General features: G+C 45.0%; 1 protein-coding gene across 1 annotated transcript in view; it reads left to right on the top strand.

Annotated features, from left to right (window-relative positions):
* Nucleotides 1–14,095, top strand: part of UBE4B (ubiquitination factor E4B) — a 148,224-nt gene extending 134,129 nt beyond the window's left edge. Inside the window, exons 24-29 of the mRNA XM_082273634.1 lie at nucleotides 1,126–1,270; nucleotides 4,442–4,576; nucleotides 4,659–4,850; nucleotides 7,010–7,184; nucleotides 7,725–7,871; nucleotides 13,134–14,095. Of these exons, the coding sequence (XP_082129760.1) occupies nucleotides 1,126–1,270; nucleotides 4,442–4,576; nucleotides 4,659–4,850; nucleotides 7,010–7,184; nucleotides 7,725–7,871; nucleotides 13,134–13,195 (856 nt within the window). The 3' untranslated portion in view covers nucleotides 13,196–14,095. The remainder of the gene's footprint in view (nucleotides 1–1,125; nucleotides 1,271–4,441; nucleotides 4,577–4,658; nucleotides 4,851–7,009; nucleotides 7,185–7,724; nucleotides 7,872–13,133) is intronic.
* Nucleotides 14,096–22,530: the final 8,435 nt, after the last annotated feature.

The following is a 22,530-nucleotide window of genomic DNA, read 5'->3' as shown; positions in this document are numbered from 1 at the left end:
ACCTTGGCCTCTGTTTGATCTGCTGTTGCCATGGTGCTGCACGTGATCAGTAATGACATCAGCCATTTGATGGTTTGACATTTCAGTTGAGAGATTAGGCTAGTGGTGCACTGAAATGAAAATTTTCGGTGCCTAAACCGAAATAAATGGTTTAAAATATATATATATATAATATTGTATTCAAACTTTTTAATTAATATCATGAATATGAATTTATTGTTCATTATCTGCACCTTTTTGAAGCTGTGTTAAAAATCCTTCTTGCTGCATTTTTGATGCATATTTGGTAAACCGCACCTCCTCATTGAAATGCATTGAAAACACAGAACGCATCAAAAATGCACCTGTGTTGCATTTTTGAGTCACATGACCTATGAAAAGCACACCATGAGCTTCTACTGCTGAAACCAGGTGTATGCGGAGGGAGGTGCTGCAGTTGCAGGAGAGGTGCGAGGGCCACCTTGCAGGCGTTTTCGACAGCCATTATTGCCGCCTCTTTTTTTTTTTTTTTCAGCACAACACTGAAACCCCTATTTTCAGCCAATAATTTTTGGTGGCCAAAATTTCGGTGCATCACTTGAACAAGCACCTGTGACAGTTATCATTCACAGCATGCCTTGAGTCCAACAGTTTTGGGAAACCAGTATATCGATGGGTTTAGTTCCGCCTTATAGGCTCTTCTAGGAACCGCTCCTTCACATCCAGCTGGGAGTGGACCCTAAACAGGCTGAATGCATTAAACCTCTCAGCTAGCTTGAAACAATTTGCAATTTACCAGGAAAACCTGTAGTCTAAGCAAGCAATTTGTGGCAGAGCTACTCAGTTTGTCGCTGTGATCCACAGTAGGACCATCTGACTATATTGATTAGGATGGACAGTGAGTAGGACCATCAGACTGTATTGATTAGGATGGACAGTGAGTAGGACCATCAGACTATATTGATTAGGATGGACAGTGAGTAGGACCATCAGACTGTATTGATTAGGATGGACAGTGAGGAGATAGTGAGAGTCTCCTGTGTTCAGCTAAGCATGCGGCATCAGGAGGCAGGGCAGGCAATGTGTTAAGATAAATTTTCGTTAGCACTTTCTCTATCTGATATCAGAAGACTTTGTTTTTTACAGCTCGGGGAAGCAATTTGTGCGTTACATAAACATGCTGATAAATGACACCACGTTCCTGCTGGACGAGAGCCTGGAGTCCCTGAAACGCATCCACGAGGTTCAGGAAGAAATGAGGAACAAGGAGCACTGGGAGCAGCTCCCTCGGGTTAGAGATAATGAACTACTTACACAAATAGAAGTTCGCTTTTTTGTATGTTAGTCTGGTATTTGGTGTGATCTTCCTAAAATGCAATGATTATCAGTATTAATGCACAAAAAGTGAAATAGGGGTCGTTGGATCTCCTGTAGCTGAACCTCAGGCTGCAGCAGCCAGGAAACCATTCGACTTCAGTTTCCTAACTTGCACTTGAACAATAACAGCTGAAATTCAGGTTGGGCAGCACACATTGCTGCCTTGCTGAACTGATTTTAACTCCCTGTATTTAAAGAATAAGTTCCCATTTAGGAGCATGTTACACCCATATTTAGGGTATAACACGTAACATCCTCCTATGCACCCACCTCCCGCTGCCGGCACTCCCCTCTCTGTGACAGCAGTCAGAGGATCCTGTCCCTGCATCCGCTGTCACAATTTGAAAACAGCGTGGCCGTGCGGTACTTTACCCGCATGGCCGTGTCATTTGTTCAGTTTCCTGTGAATGAATACACTACAAGTACTGTTAGCCATTGCAGCTGATGGCTTGTAGTTTTCAATGAACTGCGAGGGCGCTGGTTAGCACAAGGTATGGGCAGGCAATTTACTGAGAGTGTGCAGGATCCATGCATTGCACCTGAGATCTGCTAATCACGGGTGCAATGCTTTACAGCAGGGGTAATGAATTAAAATTCATGAAGGTCCAGTAGGTAAAATTTTCTTCCAACCGAGGTCCGAATCATATGTTTGGCTCTCAAGAACCTCTGCACAATGCGCAAACATGGCGCGTCTTTACGAGTGCCACATCACATGATGCCACAGTACCATGTAGCTTGGTACGGCGCAATTAGAAAGAAAAAAAAGGTCAGGGACTTATTTTTCTGCGTTTCTGCTTACAAGGCAGCCCACTGAAATAAATGGGCCGCCTACACGCGTTACGCAACAATGTGAACCTAGTCCACAATCCTTCACATCACAATCCTTTTTATTACATCAGTGTTCTCAGTCCCCCTGTACATCATCCCCCCTTCACATTACAGTCCTCAGCCCTTCACATTTTTGTCAGTGGCCCCCCTTTATATCACCCCCTACTTTAAATTGCAATTCTAAGCCCCTTTCATATCACCCACCCTTCACATTCCTGTTCTCGCCCCCTTTATAGTACCCCTCCTTCACATTGCAGTCCCCAGCCCCCCTTCACATTCCTGTCCTCATCCTCTTTATAGCACCCCCCTTCACATAACATTCCTCCCCCCTTTATAGCACCCCCCTTTGCATAACTGTCCTCACCCCCTTCATAGCACCCCCTTCACATAACTTTCCTCCCCCCCCTTTATAGCACCCCCCTTCACATAACTGTCCTCACCCCCTTCATAGCACCCCCTTCACATAACTGTCCCCCCCTTTATAGCACCCCCTTCACATAACTGCCCTCACCCCCTTCATAGCACCCCTCTTCACATAACTGTCCTCACCCCCTCCATAGCACCCCCTTCACATAACTGTCCTCCCCCTTTATAGCACCCCCTTTACATAACTGTCCTCACCTCCTTCATAGCACCCCCTTCACATAACTGTCCTCCCCCCCCCCCCCCTTCATAGCACCCCCTTCACATAACTGTCCTCCCCCATTTTATTGTGCCCCTCCTTCACACTGCAGTCCCCAGCCCCCCATTAACATTCCTGTCCTCACCCCCTTTATAGCACCCTCAGACATTCCTGTGCTCATCTCCTTTTTTTTAAAACCCCCCTTCACACTGCAGTCTCCAGCCCCCCTTCACATTCTAATCCTCACCCCCTTTGTAGAACCCCATCCCCCTTCATTCCGTATCACTCCTTTACTTTTCTGCCTCTTTGATATCACCCCTCTTTCCCCCTTTACATTATTAGTGCCTCTTCCCTGTCCTACCTTAAACAGGGCAGCGTGGCTGACATCGGAGGCACAGCAGCTTACATCGGAAGTGCTCAAAGGGATGCACGGAGGGCGGGACCTGCCCCAGGTAACTGATTGGTTGCTACAATACAGGGCAGATCTAGCTACCAATCAGTTAACTGTACCAGCCCCCGTCCTCCGTGAATCACTGCCCTGCTCCTCCGATGTCAGCTCTGTAAAGACAGAGCTGCGGCGGCAGAGGGAAAAAACAGATCCTAAATGGCGTGACCGCTGCGGGGCCGGACGGAACACTGATTGGGTCCGGACTTGGCCCGCGGGCCGCCATTTAGTGATGCCTGCTTTACAGGATGCAATGTATAAAAATAATAAATGCACATTTTTTTTTTTAACCTGCAAAAAGATAAGCTTTTTATTATTTTTTGACAAAAAGTGAACTTAGCCCCCATTCACATTGAATGCTGCTTTAAATTTGCGCTACTGCCGCACAATTTCAAAGTTGCAAGACAGTGCAATTTTTTTTTTTTTCTTTCTGCGGCTTGTAAACATTTGTGCAATTTTATGCACAGATGTCAATGCAAGTTGTACATGAAATCGTGAAAAAAATAGTGCAGGATCTATTTTTCGAATCGCGCTACTTGAAATCACACTCACTGAACCAAACAGTGTTAGTATCTCTTTAAATCTGTACAACAAACAACATTCTGCATGAAGACAACAAATCAAAACCTAACAAATCAAAACCTATCGGTGAAAATGCAGTGATAAATCAGTCCATAAATTGTCCCTGTTTCTTCTGCTACCTTTGTCCCAGCTTAGTAGGTTCATCCTTTTTAGTCCTTGTGACCCTTGTCACTTGGACCAAAAGAACAGGCACTAAACAAAAATCTTTCCAATGGGACATATTTGTTTGCCATATAACTGGTATTAACCATTTCCTGCTCCATCCATGATCAAAGGTTCCTCTTAAGATGCACTTTTTAGTGGGGTATGTATTTTTTTTTTTCCTAGGGTTATTTGCATCCATTTCACTTAGAGCATTTTCTAAGGTCTCTCTGGCTGTATTAATAGCTGCCAGCCCTCTCCAATAAGGCCCAGTAGGTCAGATGTTGCTGTTCTCAATCTGGCATGTTTATCAAGTACTGCAGGACACTTTGTACATAATTTAGTTACAGGGCAGTTGTCCACTTTTTAGTAGGCTCTTTAATGAAATCCCTGTAATAGCTTTTATGATTATTCGCACTTTTCAGTATTGTTTTATTAGACGGTTTGTGTTTTATCTTTTCTTGCAGGATCAACAACAAGCGCGCCAGTCTCAGCTGGCCCAAGATGAGCGAGTCTCTCGCTCCTATCTCGCTTTAGCCACAGAAACGGTAGACATGTTCCACATTCTCACTAAACAAGTGCAGAAGCCTTTCCTGAGACCCGTGAGTACTGAACACCCAAGATTTAAGCATCTGGTCGTCTCCAATTCAGTGCCCAGTTCTTATCTGCTTTTCTCCTGTGCAGGAGTTGGGACCTAGGTTAGCTGCAATGCTGAACTTTAACCTGCAGCAGCTGTGTGGGCCCAAATGTCGAGACTTGAAGGTGGAGAATCCAGAGAAATACGGGTTTGAACCAAAGAAGCTCCTGGACCAGCTCACTGATATCTATTTGAATTTAGACTGCCCGCGGTTTGCAAAGGCGATAGCAGATGACCAGGTCAGTTTGTTTTCTCTCCACTCATCTCGCATTGACGTTTGGTCTAGTTCAGTAACTAGAATCCCTGCTGCACCCTGTTTATCCTAGATTGTCAGACTAACATCCTCATGCCTGGTAAAATTTACTACTGAATATATTAACTGAATATTTTCCGTAACCACTTCTACAACTCGGGTAAGCATTAAAGTGGTTGTAAACCTCAGACACTAAATATAAACAAAGCATATCTCTCTATGGTGTGTACTTGTCTCAAGTGCACCAAGTGTCATTTCTATCTGCTGCTTTGTTGCTCTACTATCAGCATGGGTCACTTCTGACAAGTTTTCCTCACACCAAGAGAAAAAAAGTGACAGGGAGTTCCTGATTGAACATATCTGCAGAGATATGGAAATGGCTGTGCATGGATGGTCCCCATCCAACCCGATGGAGCTTGAGAGGTCCTGCAAAGAAGAATGGGAGAAACTGCCCAAAAATATGTTTGCCAAGCTTGTAGCATCATACTCAAAGACTTGATGTTGTAATTGGGGCCAAAGGTGCTTCAACACAGTATTAAGCAAAGGCTGTGAGTACTTATGTACATGGGATTTGTTTTGTCTTACATTTTTATTAAATTTACAAACATTTCAAGCAAACTTCTTTCACGTTGTCATTATGGGAAATTGTTTGTAGAATTTTGAAGAAACTAATGAATGTAATCCATTTTGGAATAAAGCTGTAACATAACAAAATGTGGAAAAAGTGAAACGCTGTAAATACTTTCCGGATGCACTATATGTCCAAAGAGTGAACCTTTGATCACAAGCTGTTGGCTGCATTAGCTTTCGTACAGCCAGCTACCAGCTTCAAAGTGAAAGTGAATTAAAAAAAAAAAGGTAATACAATATATTAAAATTCAGCCAAAATTGCAAAAACCTCATTTGCCCGCACACCTGCACAAACGCAAGCCCAGGGTGCGTATGTGTATGTAAACCGCGGTGGCACTACACATGTGACATATTGGCACAAACGTCATAGTGAGAATAATAATTCTAGCACAAGAGCTCCTAGTTAATTCTGAACTGATGAGCTGTTGCCGCTTTTAACCAGTTCTGGACCGGAAGGATTTGCCCCATTATTGACCAGGCCCTATTTTGCGATTCGGCACATAAACAAAAAAAAGAGCGACAATTTTGAAAATAAAACAATCTTTTTCACATTCTGCTATATGACATTCTCAAAAAAAAAAAAATTAAAAATCAAATTTGTTTTTTACATTTTAGGCCAATTTGTTTTCTGCTACATATTTTTGGTAAAAAAAAAAAATCACAATAAGCGTATTTTGATTGGTTTGCGCAAAAGTTATTGCATCTACTACGGTAAAGATTTATGTCATTTTTAATGTTTTTTTTTTTTTTTCTACTAGTAATGGCGGCGATCTGCGATTTTGTGCGGGACTGCGACATTGCGGCGGACAGATTGGACCCCTGACTTGACATTTTTGACACTTTTGGGGGTACCAGTGACATTACTACAGTAATCGGTGCTAAAAATATGCACTGTTACTGTAATAATGACACTGGCAGGGAAGGGGTTAAGTGTGACCCTAGGGGAGTGATTCTAACTGTATGGGGGTTGGACTTGTAAAATGATCACAGAGACATGCGATCCTATATAGCAGGATCACATGAGCTCTATGATCATTTCAGGGAGAAGGACGGTCGGCTGTGTTTACAACAGCCGACTGTCCTTCTCTGTCAGCGGGGAACGATCGAGAGTGTCAGACGGCAATCGGAGCCGCCTGACTCGCGCATCGGCTTCCCCGCTGACGTGCGGGAGCGTGCCGCCGGCGGCGCGCGCTCGCCCATTAGCTCCTCCCAGGCAAATGATGTATCCATACATTGTTTTGCCTAGGAGAGCCACTCTGCCACCATATATATATACAGTATACGGTCGGCAAGTGGTTAAAGCGCCACCTATGTTCATTTTTGGGCACCATCATTTTTGTTAGGTATCCATTTACTGAGATTTTGACATGGTTTACAAAGAAACCAACCATTTTTAACCTTCCCTGAATAAGAATCCCAAGTTTTGGATAAAGTGATAACTCTAAGAGGTTGTTATTGCTATCTGTGTCTAATGCGTCGTCCTCTGCTCATGGCACTTCATTTCTTCTCCTGCAGAGATCGTACAGCAAAGAGCTATTTGAAGAGGTTATTTCCAAGATGAGGAAAGCTGGAATTAAGTCCACCATCGCCATAGAGAAATTCAAGCTGCTTGCTGAGAAGGTGGAGGAGATTGTAGCGCGAAACGCTCGGGCGGAGATCGATTATAGTGATGCACCAGATGAGTTCAGAGGTGAGGAAAAGCTTTTTGCCCTCAAGCTTTATTTAGTTGGTCTTTTTTGTGTTCTATTCCTAGAGTAATGAATTGTAATGATAAATATCTCCTCTGTAGTCACTGTAGCATAGTGTGAGATCAAGTAAATACAAGTAGGATATCAGGCCCACAGGAACCAAAGTGTGCTCTTGCAGGGTGCAGCTTCTGGAAGTGTTGAGTGCCGAAGACACTGACACATGCTGCAGTGCTGGAATATAGGGGTAGGTAGAAGACTCAGACCACCAGAGAGGTATCAATACTAATCCAATATCAATAGCTCTTCTATTACGGGGGAGTGCCTACCTTGCTTCTTTACAGATTTTACAGTGTAACCTACAGTAAGGAGGAACAGCCATTGTTGACCTCCTATTGAAATGCTAGCTCCCTGGCTGTTATGGTGATCCAGTTGCTTCAGTACTTTGTTACTATGAACAAGTATGCAGATTAGGGCTTTCTAAATTGTAACACTATTTTTTTAAGGCAAAACGTGCCTTAGTTTTAATTCTGTTCCTCTTTCAGATCCATTAATGGATACGTTAATGTTGGAGCCGGTGAGACTGCCATCTGGAACCATCATGGACAGGTCAATTATTTTACGACACCTCCTAAACTCCTCTACGGACCCCTTCAACAGACAGACCCTAACCGAGAATATGCTTGAACCAGGTACAGCACTAATCACCTGCAGTTTGGCATGGCATCCATATGAACATGCTGGCAGTTATTAACTTTACCGTTAAAGGATAAGTCCACTCTAAAACTAAAATCCCTGCATCTATAGATCGCCATGTTCTAGCACTAACCTATCTAGCCCTGTAAAGAAGAACTCAGTATACTTGCATTTTTTGAAGTTGGGCTGACCCGATCTCCAGCGGCATAAGCTCTGCAGAGGACACGGCCGACAACGGCTGTGAAATGAATGAGAAGTGACATCACTCATAGACTTACTATGGGGCTACTGTTGTCACCTGTGTCTTATGCACCCACCTCCACAGCAAAGCCGCGGCTTACAGCTCAGCGTGGGATCGGCTTCAGAAAAGGTAAGTATACTGATTTTTTTTTTTTTTTTACAGGACTAGATTGGTTAGTGTTAGAATGTGGAGATCTGTAGATGCGGGAATTTTAGGGTGGATTTATCCTTTAACTTTATTAAAGCAGAGCTAAAGGCATTTAACAAAAGACTGTGAGCAGGCAGGTTATTGTCTGTCCTGCAAAAAAATTACATCTACCTGCTTGCAGTCTTCTGCAGCATGTAAGCTGAGCTGCGCATGCACAGCTCGGCTTATATAGCCAACATGGTACCTGTGTGCTAGGATAACTGACTCCTGCGCCTGCACATGAATTGCATCCTGTGCCGGCTATGGAGATGCCCTATTACCTGCACCCAGGGAGAAGGTGACGGTGCTGGCAAGGGACCCAGACCATTAGAGAGGAGGTAAGTTTAGAGCCTTTGGTTCCACTTTAACAGTTGAACCTATTGTGAAAAATGAGCTGCAACCAACAATTGGCTTATACGGTACATTCCTTTTATCAGCAGTGTGACCGGCTGAAAGCTGAACTCCATTCACCAAACCCTGGCAGAACTATGTACCTTGAGTGCAGTCTTGACATTCTACAGTTAAAAATGTTCAAGTTAAAGAAAAAGTTCACCTTTTATAACCTATTACACCCATATTCAGGGTGTAACACGTAACCTGTTATGAATGCACTGGCCCCCGCACCACCCACTGTGACAGCTAGCAGGGGATCTTCTACCCCCACTAGCTGTCACTCATTCACAAGGCTCTGTGAGTGGAAAACTAAAAGGTTCTGCAGCCTTTGTGGCTGTCGGCTTGTAGTTGTCAATGAACTACCATGGCGCTGTGAGTGCTATGGTGGTTCATTCATTCTTTCTGTCAGAATGTATCGGCTTCCTCCTATGAGGTATGAGCAAGCCGATACACTGACACGTTTATAGGAGACTTGCATAGCATTAGCGATTTGCTGATCGCTGGTGCAATGCTTTACAGGCTCCCAAAACAATAAATTGACATTTTTTTTTACCTGCATAAAAAAGTGCATTTATAATTTTTTCACAAACAGTAAACATATCCTTTAACTAGCGCTCACATGACTTGTACAAACCGGTTTTCCTATACATTGCAACAAGGCTGGAGAAGAAGCCATCCTGCCTCCCAAGGTTACAGCTATGCGATGTTTGCTGGCTTGAAGGAACTACATTTCCCTGCATTCCAAACTTCATTGCAAACTGTGCCTTTAAGCAAGGATATGCTTTAAGGACCAGACAACATGGATAAGGGAGTTGGCAATGAGGTGGCAGCAACAGGCAAATCGTTCAGTGAATACACCCCACTGCTGTCATGATGCAAGCAGAGGGGTGGAGACTTAACACGCGGATCATTGTCAGTAGAGACTGGAAGTAACACCCCGCTGCTGTGATGATGCAAGCAGAGGGGTGGAAACTTAACACCAGAACCATTGTCAGTAGAGACTGGAAGTACACTGGGAATTGTACCTTCAGCAGCATGTAGAATACTGAATTTTTTTTTATCACCTGGAAACTACATAGGTAAAGGTCTTGTTACTTTTTTATGGATTAAAGTAATTTATTTTATCTTGCCCAGGCTAGCATACGCTAAAAATATGAATAATCACCGATCAGCCAAATGCCAACTTGCAGGTAAAGTTAACCAATTCCCACTCAAGGACATACCCGTACGTCCTAGGGTTTCAGTGGTTATACCGGGGTGATCCCTGCACGTACAGGCATCATCCTGGTACCACTATTTTCAGCCTGCGATTCTGTATAAGGCAGAAGTGATCTAAGTGGCTAATTAGCCACTCGATTACTTCTGCTGGTGGCAGAAGGGGGTCCCACCCCCCTCCCGCAGCTGCCGCCTCTCCAGGCTCTCTAGTCTAAAAGACCCCAAATCTCTCCATAAACAGGACCCGTCATGTCCATGCTATCACAAGGGATGTTGTTCATCCCTTGTGTTGGCAATAAAGCTTGTAAAAAAAAAAATAGCAAAAAAAATGTAAAGCGCCACCACCCCACCGTGCTTATGCGCAAATGCGAACGCATACGTTACTCCGCACGCATATGTAAACGGTAATCACACCACACATGTGAGGTATTGTTTGTGAACGTCAGAGCTAGTGCAATAATTCTAGTACCAGACCTCCTGTGCCACTCTAAAATGGAAACCTGTAAAGGCGTTTAAAGCGTCGCCTATGAAGAATTTTAGGAACCATAGTTTGCCGCTGTTCCCCAGGCAGACGCAATTTTAAAGCATGACATGGTAGGTATCTATTTACACGACGTAACCTAATCTTTCACAGTATACCAAAAAAATTGGGCTAACATTACGTTTTTTTTTTTTTTTATTTATGAATGTGCTTTTTCCCAAAAAAATTGCATATGAAAAACCACTGAGCAAATACCATGTGACATAAAGAATTGCAACACACACCATTTTATTCTATAGGGTCTCTGATATAGATAGATCTAGCTATATCTATCTAATGTTTGGGGGTTCTGAGTAATTTTCTTGCAAAAAAATTGTAGATTTTTACATGTGGAAGGAGGTGGTTGTTAAACTTGATTATCTCATTACGGTGGCACCTGAAAGTGGGTGTGGATATATTAGGCAGCAAGTAAACAAGTTGTCCCTGACCGTGTTGAAGGCAGAAAAAATGGGCAAAGTTAGGGATTTGAGCGACTTTGACAAGGGCCAAATTGGGTCCAAGCAACTCCAAAACTCCAAAAATGCAGCTCTTGTGGGATGTTCCCGGTTTTAAGTGGTCAGGACTGACCAATAGTGGTCCAAAGAAGGAAAACAAGCGAACCAGAAACATGGTCATAGGCAGCCAAGATTCTTTGATGTACATTGGGAGCGAAGGCTTGTCCATGTAGTCTTATCCAAAAAAGGAGGGATTCCTTCAATCCCTGTTTCTTGTGTGTGTATGGGCCTGTGTAATCACAGACTGGTCAGGGTGCCCATGCTGAATCTTGTCCACAGTTAAAAGTGCCTACAATTGGCTCATGAGCATCAGAACTGGACCACAGAGCAGGGGAAGAAGATGGTCTGGTGAATTCAAGAATGGTTTGAGGAACACAACAATGAGTTTGAGGTGTTGACTTGGTCTTCGTAGTCTCCAGATCTCAGTCCAATCGAGCATCTGTGGGCTGTGCTGGAAAAACTAGTCCGATCCACGAAGACCCCAACTTACAGGACTTAAAGAATCTGCTACTGACGGCTTGGTTTCCAATACCACAGCATACTAGCTCTAGTGGAGTCCATGTCTCGATGGGCTTTGGCAGGTGGTCCTAATGTAATAGCTGATTGATGTATTTATAGTATCTCACAAAAGTGAGTACACCCATCACATTTTTGTAAATTTTTTATTATTTCTTTTCATGTGACAACACTGAAGAAATGACACTTTGCTATAATGTAAAGTAGTGAGTGTACAGCTTGTATAACAGTGTACATTTTCTGTCCCCTCAAAATAACTCAACACACAGCCATTAATGTCTAAACCGCTGGCAACAAAAGGGAGTACACCCCTAAGTGAAAATTTGACATTTGGCTCAATTAGCCATTTTCTCTCCCTGGTGTCATGTGACTCGTTAATGTTACAAGGTTTCAGGTGTGAATGGGGAGCAGGTGTGTTAAATTTGGTGTTATCGCTCTCACTCTCTTACTGGTCACTAGAAGTTCAACATGGCACCTGATGGCAAAGAACTCTCTAAGGATCTGAAAAAAAGAATTGTTGCTCTACATAAAGATGGCCTAATCCAGGGATTCCCAAACTACAGCCCTGCAGTTGTTCAGGAACTACATTTCCCATCATGCCTAGTCATGTATGTGAATGTCAAGAGTTTTACAATGCCTCGTGGGATGTGTAGTTCTGCAACAGCTGCAGGGACGTAGTTTGGGAATCCCTGGCCTAGGCTATAAGAAGATTGCCAAGACCCTGAAACTGAGCTGCAGCACGGTGGCCAAAACCATACAGTGGTTTAACAGGACAGGTTCCACTCAGAACAGGCCTCGCCATGGTCGACCAAAGAAGTTAAGTGCATGTGCTCAGCGTCATATCCAGAGGTTGTCTTTGGGAAATAGACGTATGAGTGCTGCCATAATTTCTGCAGAGGTTAAAAGGATGGGGGGTCAGCCTGTCAGGGCTCAGACCATACGCCTCACACTGCATGGGGTGTACTCACTTTTGTGAGATACTGTATGTTGTAAATGTATTAAAAGAATATATGACAAAGAACTGCAAGTCAATGGTAGTCCTATTGAAATCAACAATGGTCTACGGCTGAATGAAGGAAAGCCTGCAGCCAGTTCAAAAGGGAGTGGAGTGGGCACTTCAAGGATAGCTAAATGAAAACCGGAAAGGTAACAGCGCAAGCAGACTCCATGTAATAATGATGTATTTTTAATAAAAATATCATATAATTAATAAGCATCGGGGCAAAGAAGCCAAATACTCATACATGGGACAATATTCCCTTCACACCTCCACTTCTTGCTCTGGACACAGGCAGGGGAAGGAGGACATCATCGGGAGAAGCCGCCGAGTAGGTGTGGAAATAGGAACCCAGGAGTATGTCGGTGGCTTGTCAGCAGGCTCCTCCCCTTCAGGTAATGTCACTCGGCTCCTCCCCTTCAGGTAATGTCACTCGGCTCCTCCCCTTCAGGTAATGTCAGTCAGCTCCTCCCCTTCAGGTAATGTCAGTCATCAGCGGCTGCAGATGAGCCAGCTGATGTGCTTCAGGTTTCCATTTTCTTCACCCACCGTCTCAGTATCACCCCCCGTCTCAGTATCCTCTCAAAGTAAACCTATGCTACCAGCAATTTGTCTCAGCCATTTCTGTATTCTTCCCCTAAAAATGCGTTTTTGTTCTGCTTTTGTTTTTTTCAGTGCCAGAACTGAAGGAGCGGATCCATGCGTGGATGCGGGAGAAGCATAACGCTGACCAGTGACACGATGGTTTATCATCAAGAGGTTTGCATTACTGGAGGATGTCCGCAGGAGACAGAACCTTGTACATATATTTAAATAATATTGCAAGCATTGAAGTGCTCACCTGATGGATAGTAAAAAAAAAAAAAAAAGAGAAAAAAAAAAAACATGGGGATTATATTTTCGTAATAAGGGCCAGCGTTACTGGATGGAAAGTGGAGACTGCCTTTGCATTAAAACGTGATGGTTGACAGAGGAAATCAAGGTTCTTCGACAAGGCAACTGCAGTGTACTGACTACCGGAGGGTCTTTTCTTTTTTTTTTTTTTTTGTTTTGTTTTTTACTTCTGCTGCTACTATATTTTTTTTTTTTTCTCCTTTTACCTCCCTTCTTCTCCCCACCTGGATACCAATGTTGACAATAAAGGATGTAGAGATTGATTGAAACGCATTGAATCAAGGATCCTGCCACTGTTGAGTTAACTATGTGGAAAGCTTCAGGGATTCAGAGTGAAATACGATTGTTCCACCCAAATTTTTGTATTACGCTTACAAAACTATGAGTAATATGTTATATATTTGTGTTATATATAACATGTATATAATATATATGTAATGTACATTACATATAATTTAGTTTTAAAGGGCAAGTCAACCCAATGTGGTTTTCCTTAAATCGTTCCTGGATGGTGATCTCTTTAAAATGGAACAGATTTTGGCAGATTCGTATATATAACCTGAGCCGCCTGAGCGCACAGGTCAGCAAAAACCTGAAAGGGAAATATTCAGCCGCAGAAGAGGGTGGAGCTTGGATCTCAGGGCGGGCAAAGGGATCTCCCCGAGAGTTTTAAGAAGCCGATGAGAGTCCATGTGACTTTAATGATAGAATTGAGTAATATTTTAGGAAGAAACTTGCATTTTTCTTTTCTTCAGACATTCACGTGATGTGCAAGATGATGCTTTTTCTTTTTATTTTAATTTTTTTTTTTTTATTAGAAAGCTTTGTAAGATCCGCCGTTGGAGCCATTTTATAATGGAAGACATGTTCAGATATAGTGTGTGACCCGACGGACAGGTTGCACCCTCCTCCGCCCTTGCTTTACACCTCATCCCATACTGGGAAGAGGAGATCTCCTGTATGCACCCACGTCTAGCCTTACCAAAGTGACTGGTGCCCGGGAGTCTGGCCAGGGCAAGCTGTCCTCAAACTTTTTTTTTCTTTTTTCCTCTTTTTTTTAAGTTTTTTTCTCTCTGCTTGATTTTTTTATGAAACCTTTTGTATTACTGCCCTCCACAGCATACTTGAATTCCTGGACTACTTTATGTGGAATGGCAGGAAAGTTTTAAACTGAAGTCTGTTAAAGGTACAAAAGTGTGCCCTTCTCCTTTATTTTCAGTTTTCCGTCAGATTTCTCCTCCCTGATAGGCTCTGGACTCTGGAAATAAAATAAGTGGTAACAACATTGCTGAGTTTGTGTGGAGTGTTCTTATTAATGCATTAGTCTTGTGGCTGGAGGATGCACTTGGCCACAGAAGTGAATGTTCGTGTACCAGAGATGGTAAACTGGCTTTGGACTTTACATAGTTGGTATGGTTGAATAAAGACATTAGTCCATTCCGTTCCACCTGTGTACTTGGTGCATGTGTGTTCATATCGATAATTCTTTCCCATATCCCTGTATATTGTGTTCACGAAGATGCACGTCCAAGAGTCTTTTAAAACAATCAATACTTTCTGCTGACAACCATCCACACAGAATAGTGCAGCACTAATCGCAAAAAATAGAATATAAAATTGCAGGCACATAGGAAGTCCATATATAGCACATTAGGTCCAAAGGGAATAGCAGATGACACCAGAGTTCCCAAGGGAAAATCGCACACAGGTAGAGCAGTGACTGAAAGTCTCAGAGGAGGGAAATACACCCGATGTGATTAAGTTATCCCCTTACTGGATCCAAATGACCACTAGATTAGAAGTGGTTAAAAGCGTCAGTATAGCACACAGATGATCCAGTGCCAAACACTGCATCCAGAGCTGAAACCGTCGGTAGGACCGGACAACCTGATCAATAATAGGGCAGCAGCTCCTCGATTCACATCCCCCTCAGTGTGCTTTAAAAATAAGAATAGACACTCCTATAGTGCATTAAACGTTTAAACTTTAATGGATAAAAGAAGGTAAAACACTCACATTTAATATGACATAGGAAGTCCATATATAGCACATTAGGTCCAAATGGAATAGCAGATGACATCAGAGTTCCCAAGGGAAAATCGCACACGGGTAGAGGGGTGACAGAGTCTCAGAGGAGGTAAATACACCCGATGTGATTAAGTTATCCCCTTACCGGATCCAAATGACCACTAGATTATAAGTGGTTAAAAGCTTCAGTATAGCACTAAGATGATCCAGGGCTAAACACTGCATCCAGAGCTGAAATTGTCAGGACCGGACAACCTGATCAATAATAGTCAGCAGCTCCTTGATTCACATCCCCCTCAGTGTGCTTGAAAAATAAGAATAGACACTCCTATAGTGCATTAAACGTTTAAACTTTAATGGATAAAAGAAGGTAAAACACTCACATTTGATATGATCAAAGCCAGCGTTAAAATAGCAGCATTGGAGATATGCTGCTGCTTTCCTGCAGGGTCTTTGTCCGAAATCTCCCGGCTTCTGGGCGGAGACGGGGTGGGAGGTGTGATGTCGTTTGCCGTCAGGCGACCTTTTCCTGCTGACACCACCGATTGTGGAAGAGAGTTCCACATTCTTATCGCCCTGACAATTAAACGCCCCATACGCAGTTTAAAGTGTTACTAAACCCAGTAGCCTGCATTAACTATGCAGGTGGTCCCCGGGTTACAAACAAGATAGGGACTGTTAAGTTTTTGTTCTTAAGTCGAATTTGTTTGTAAGTCAGAACAGGTACATTTTCTTGGTGTAGCCCAAGCCAAAAGAATAATTTTTTTGTTTTTGAATAGCATAGGGAAGGGTAACACCCCTGTAACATTTGTTTTGCTGTCTGTACCCCTGTTCAGAAGATTTCACCTCACTTTTTTCTGTCCCTATGACAACTGGATTTTGAAAATTTTGGGTTGTTGTAGAAACAAGGATTGGTGATAAAGCTTCAGTGGAGACACCTTTTTCCTATGAGAACCCTTACAGGAGTGAATTTCCCTTCCTAGGAGTAGATTTCCTCCCACTTCCTGTTGTCTTCCTCCATTTGTAAGTAGGAGTAGTTTGTAAGTCGGATGTTTGTAACCCATGGACCACCTGTATCTGGTCTCCCACAGGACATGGAAATGCCATTATTTTAGTAAATATAACCTGCTAAATATCTTTTCTTATCAGCAGTATATAGCAGTCTTGTAACCTTCTATCAGTGTCTGGCCGAGCACTGGTTAAAGCTTGCAGGAGTTTTCATTTGTCTCTGACTGTCCTATGAGGCTGCAGGACTCCTGGCCCTCTGTCTGAACAGTGACGATTGGCCCTGTGCTGATCACATGCACCCTTCCTAAAAAAAAGGAAAAAATAGCAATACACACCAAACTGAGCATGTGAAAAGTGCCTCCAAGGCTCTGTTCTATCCACAGATGGATTGGGGACAGTAAAAGGGGAGGATCAGAGAAGACAGGCTCAAACTGCTTTTTTACACAATGTGGAGGATTAACCCATTAGGTTCCACAGTAATCATAACAAGCATGCTTTACTGCATATACAGGCCGATTTTAATGTTGTGGCTTTAGTAACCCTTTAGGGCTTAACCGCTTTTCCTCCAATCTCATTGAGTGGCCTTGTGTCCTTACACTCCCTGAGACTGAATAGTTTCCTACCTACGCTGGGTTCACCATTGAGATATTTGTATATTGTTATCATATCCCCTCTTAACCACTTGCCGACCGCCGCAAGTGCATTTACTGCGGCGGTCAGCATCTCCTGGGCAAAGTGACGTATATATACGTCACTCGCCCGCGAGCCAATAGGGGGCAAGCACGCGCCGCCGGTGGCGCGCTCCCACCCTCACTCGTTCCCTGACCCGATGTTCACCGGTCACTCGCGATTGTCCGCTGCAGAGGGAGAAAGGCAGGCGGCTGATGTAAACAAAGCCGCCTGTCATTCTCCCTGGTGTAACTGCAGAGATCATACGATCCTGCTATGTAGGATCGTATATATGTCTCTGTGGTTACATGAAAAGCCACACCCCTTAACAGTTAGAATCACGCCCCTAGGGACACATTTAACCCCTGCATCTCCAATAAAGTTAACCCCTTCCCTGCCAGTGTCATTTTTACAGTAACAGTGCATATGTATAGCACTGATTACTGTAGTAATGTCACTGGTACTCCCAAAAATGTCAGTCAAGGGTCCGATCTGTCCGCGGCAATGTCGCAGTCCCGCAAAAAAATCGCAGATCGCCACCATTACTCGTTAAAAAAAAAGACAAAAATCTTTCCCTTAGTTGTTAAACGCAATAACTTTTGAGCAAACCAATCAAAATACGCTTATTGGGATTTTTTTACCAAACATATGTAGCAGAAAACAAATTGGCCTAAAATGTTAAAAAATTTTGATTTTTACATTTTTTTGGGGGGGGAATTTCATATAAATATAAAAAAATGTGAAAAATATTATTTCTCTGACGCTCATTGACAGACGTAGTCCTCCTTGATTAATATCAACTCGGGTTATACTGCCCTCTACAGGAGTAGGACTAGACAGGAAAGAAAACGTTCTGGCCACACCCTAGGGGCAGTCCCAGAGGGTATATCCTCTCACTTCCTGCTACAGCAAATCAGTTTTTTTTTTTTTTTTTTCTGTCTAGTTAGGAGTAAGGACCTAGATGCCTTGCTAGGATCTTCGGTCCTGGCAGGATTTTTTTCTTAGAAAGATTTTTTTTTAGACAGCTTTTTTTCTCCAGTGTTCCTGTGAGATCTTCAAGCAAGAAAGCTGGAACTGGGCGACGGGCTGGATGTTGAGATCCAGTGGTCACCCCAGTTCAGCCTACGAGCGCGTGCAGGCCATAGCTCCGCGCTGGGTTGGCCGCGACATAGTCCCACTGGACGGGGACTGACCCTGCGAGTTAAACGTCTCGCCTGGACGCCAATGACCAACAGAGTCACGGCGTCCGTATTGGTCGACAGCCCCCCCACCCCGGTGGAGAGGGGTTCTGTCAGGAGTTGGCGCCCACCTGGTTCCGGTATGGTGAGTAGAATGTTCCCCCTCTCCCCCCTGTTGGGTTTGTGGTGGACGCGGGCCCCTCTCTGGGATGGTAGGATGGGTCTCCCCTCTATCCTATAACAGGTCACAGATCCCCCAATTTGAGTGTGATTGTTTGTGAATAGTAACCAGGAGGCTTGGTTTGGGAGCTGACAATCTAAGGTCATTGTAAGACTGTAAGGGTGACTGAAGTCAGTGGCAGTACAAAAGGGCATTACTATTGAAGTAGAAGGTAGCCTACCTGTCAGTGTGTACACAGGCCGATGCCTATGCCTGAGTTACTGCAGTCCAGATCGCCATTCCTCCAGCAACCGGTCACTTCCACGGGCTGCACAGCCTCCCGACGGCCCACGGAACGCATGCGGCCCACCAGGGTCCTATACCGCCGGCCAGGCTTATCACCATTCAGGGTGAAGTTTGTGGGGCCAAGGCACTCCCGCAGGCCGCCAGGCCGAATACATACTTCCCGCAGGCCACTGCTAGCTTGCAAGCCGCCGCTATCCTACACAGGCCGCCGCCATTTTCCTGCAGATCGAACGAGGCCGCCATATTGGCGTAGCCTCCTGTCTCCAGCATGGGGGCGGCCATGTTTGAGGTGACCAAACACCTCGAGGAGCTAGGGGGAGGCGCCGGAAGGCGGGTAAAGGGGCGGAGCCGCCTTCTTGGCCCAGGGAAAGCAAGCCAAAGACTTCCTGTCTGTAACAGACAGTGCTGGAAGCAAGTTGATAAGAAACTTCTGTGCTTCAGGTGAGCTTGGGGTCTCTCTCTCTCTCTCTCTCTTTCTGAGGGGTCCAAGCAGGTAGACTGAGGGGCGCTATTGCGCTGGGGGACTAAGAAAGTGTTTTTTTCTTGCAATTAATTTTTTTGTGTTTGCTGGCAAGTGTCTTGTTACATGAACCCTGCCACACATGTATCCCCACCTGATCCCCTCGGGGTGGCCGCAGGACCCTCCAGTACCTCATTTGTGATGTTGCATTATCAGCAGTTTTGGAGTCTTTGGTATCCCTGGTGGAGGTAGCCTGTCGGGGACAGGGGTCAAGAAGAGCGACCCCCGCCTACCCCTGTGTCATCTGATACTTCAGATACGGATTCTGAGCTGGTCATTGCAGCCCCTTTTCTGGGGTTGTTGTCTCAGGTATGGTCTCCTCAGACAGTGAGGAGGACGCGTCTGCCTCCGCCATAGCACAAAAAGCGTTGGTGGAAGCACTAGTTGTTCTGTCCGGGAAACCTTAAATCTTGAGGTTACACGGGCAGAGGTAGCGGAGACTCATATTCCTTCTTTGGTACTAGCAAGCCTACCAAAATGATGAAGGGTTTCCCTTGCTCAAATGGGGTCGTCCGTAAACGAGCCCCTGCTATTTCCAAACGCATTGCTAGGCGCTATCATTTTGAGGAATCCCTCATTACAAAGATGGACGGTACCACCAATAGTGGACTCACCGATTTCCAGACTAAATAAAGCCACTGTTATCCCGTTGGATTGACAGAATGGACCCCACCCATCTCTAGGGTGGGGGGACGTCTTCACCGGTTTCCGGATCCAGGGCTTTCCAGAATCCCAGATAAAGGGGTTCGCAAGGTCATATGGTCGGGATACAAGATCGAGTTTCGATCGCTTCCACCGGTGCGATTCTTCCCTTCCAATATTCGAAATCCCCGGGTCGCTTAAAAAGCTTTGCGGGGGACAGCTTGATGAAACAAGCAGTGGTAGTTCCCATTCCTTGGAGGAGTTCTAGTCGAACCTGTTCACAATGCCCAGGAAAAAGGGCTAGGTGCGTCCAATTCTGGTCTTGGAAGAGATGGAGTCCATCCATACAGTGGTGGCCTCCCTGCATCAGGGGGATTTCCTGGCGTCCATAGACATTTAGGGTGCCTATCTTCATATCCCCATCTTCGCAGGACATCAACGTTTTCGTTGCTTTTCCCAAAGATCATCCCTGGTTCCCACCAGGAGACTGAACTATCTGGGCCTAATTTTGGATACATCCTTGGCAAGAGTGTTTCTCCATACGGAGAAACTCCAGAAGATTCAGTCAATGATTCGGATGTTCCTGTCTGTCAACTGGCTGGGATTGATGGTCGCCTCTTTAGAGGCAGTACCGTTTGCCCAGTCTCATACCCGAAATTCTCCAAAGAGGAGATTCTTCTCATATGGAATTGGAATTTCCGATTCCCTGGACAATCGGATCCGATTGAGCGAGCGGACCAGGGAGGCTCTGGTCTGGTGGCTTCGGTCTCCGATGCTCAGCCAGGGGAAGTAATTTCTTCTGATAAATTCCAGGTCACCGATAAATGTGTTGGAACTGAGAGCGATCAGACTTTGTCTGATTTACTGGACCGAGCAGCTCCAGGGCAGCCCGGTTTGGATCCAATCGGACTATCCCTCGGTCATGACTTATGTCGATCACCAGGGGGCACCAAGAGTGCCCTAGCGGCCATAGTAGTGGCCAACATTCCTATTGGGGGAACAGTTGTTCCAGTTCTCTCCGCGATATTTATCACGGGGGTGGACAGGCAGATTATTTCAGCCGTCAGATTCTGGATCAAGAGGAATAGTCTCTTCATCCAGAGGTATTTCACCAGCTGTCCTTTCATTGGGGCACCCCGGAGATGGATCGGTTGGCTCAACAGGGCTCGCGCCCGCGATCCTCTAGCGGACGCAGCAGACGCGCTGAGCACCCCGTAGGGGAAGTATCAGCTACTGTATGTCTTCCCCCCTTCTCAAGTTACTGCTGAGATTTCTCCGCAGGATAGAGATGGAGGGAACTCCAGTTATCCCGGTAATTCAGGGCTAGCCTCGTCAAGCCGGGTACGCCGACTTGGGCAAGACTAGTCGCTGACGCTCCTTGGAGACTTCTTCTCAGGGAGGATCTGCGGTCTCAAGGACCGATCTTCCATCGTGCTTTACAGTAGCTGGCTTTAACGGCCTGGCCATTGAGACCCAGGTACTGAAGGACAAGGAATTGTCAGCTTCAGTTATTCCTACTCTAATTAAAGCAAGAAAAGTGACTTCCAGCATAGTCTATTATCGCACATGGAAGGCTTACATTGCGTGGTGTGAATCGTAGGAGTTTTCCCCCACGTACCTATTCAGTGACCCGAATCTTGGTTTTTTTCTGCAAAAGGGGGTTGAGAAGAAACTATCCTTGAGCACTATCAAGGGTCAGGTTTCAGCGTTAGCAATCTTCTTCCAGAAGCCTCTGGCTACTCATTCCTTGGTGCGGAATTTCATCCAGGAGGTGCAGCACTTGGCTTCGCCAGTGCGCGCGCCCTTACCACCCTGGGATCTTAATTTGGTGTTGTCGGTTATTCAGAAACCTCCCTTTGAAAATATCAGGGAGATTCCCTTGCTTACGTTATCCCAGAAGGTGGCCTTCTTGGTGGCTATCACTTCTGCACGCAGGGTGTCAGAACTGGCTGCATTATTGTGTCATTCCCCATATCTGGGGATTCATAGGGAGAAGGTAGTTCTTCATCCGAAGCCATCTTTTTTTCCTAAGGTGGTTTTCAGACTTTCATCTGAATGAAGATATTGTGCTACCTTCCTTGTGTCCTAAGCCCAGTCATCCTCGGGAATGTGCGTTGCATTCCTTGGATGTGGTGCGGGCAATCAGGGTATACCTGAAGACTACGGAATCGTTCCGTAAGACGGATTCACTTTTTGTGATCACGGATGGCCCCAGGAAGGGGTTGCCTGCATCTGCCGCGACTATCTCCAGATGGATTAGACAGACGGTGATACAGGCTTATTCTATTTAGGGTTCGGAATCCTCCGTTCCTTGTTAAGGCGCACTCCACTCGAGCGCTCAGTACTTCCTGGGCCTACCGCCATCAGGCGTCAGTGGTCCAGGTGTGCAAGGCGGCTACCTGGTAGTCGGTGCATACCTTTACAAAATTTTATAAAGTTCATGTGATGGCATCGGTGGATGCCTCATTTGGCCGCAAGGTTTTTCCGACCACAATTTGAAGAGACCGGTGGTCTACCTCGAGGGTTTTTTTCCGTTGGAATTTCTGTTGAGTCTCATCTTTTGTTTGATGAGCCTTTTAAACTTCTAGTTGGCACCGGTTGGGCCTTCTAGATTGGATTTTGATTTCCATTTTCCCACCCCTCATTTGTGGCACTGCTTTGGGACGT

The sequence above is a fragment of the Pelophylax lessonae genome, assembly GCF_965119305.1.
Source record: "Pelophylax lessonae genome assembly, chromosome: 12".
Classification (NCBI taxonomy): Eukaryota; Metazoa; Chordata; class Amphibia; order Anura; family Ranidae; genus Pelophylax; species Pelophylax lessonae.
The sequence above is the reverse complement of the archived record's forward strand: the minus strand, read 5'-3'. Positions and strand labels throughout refer to the sequence as shown.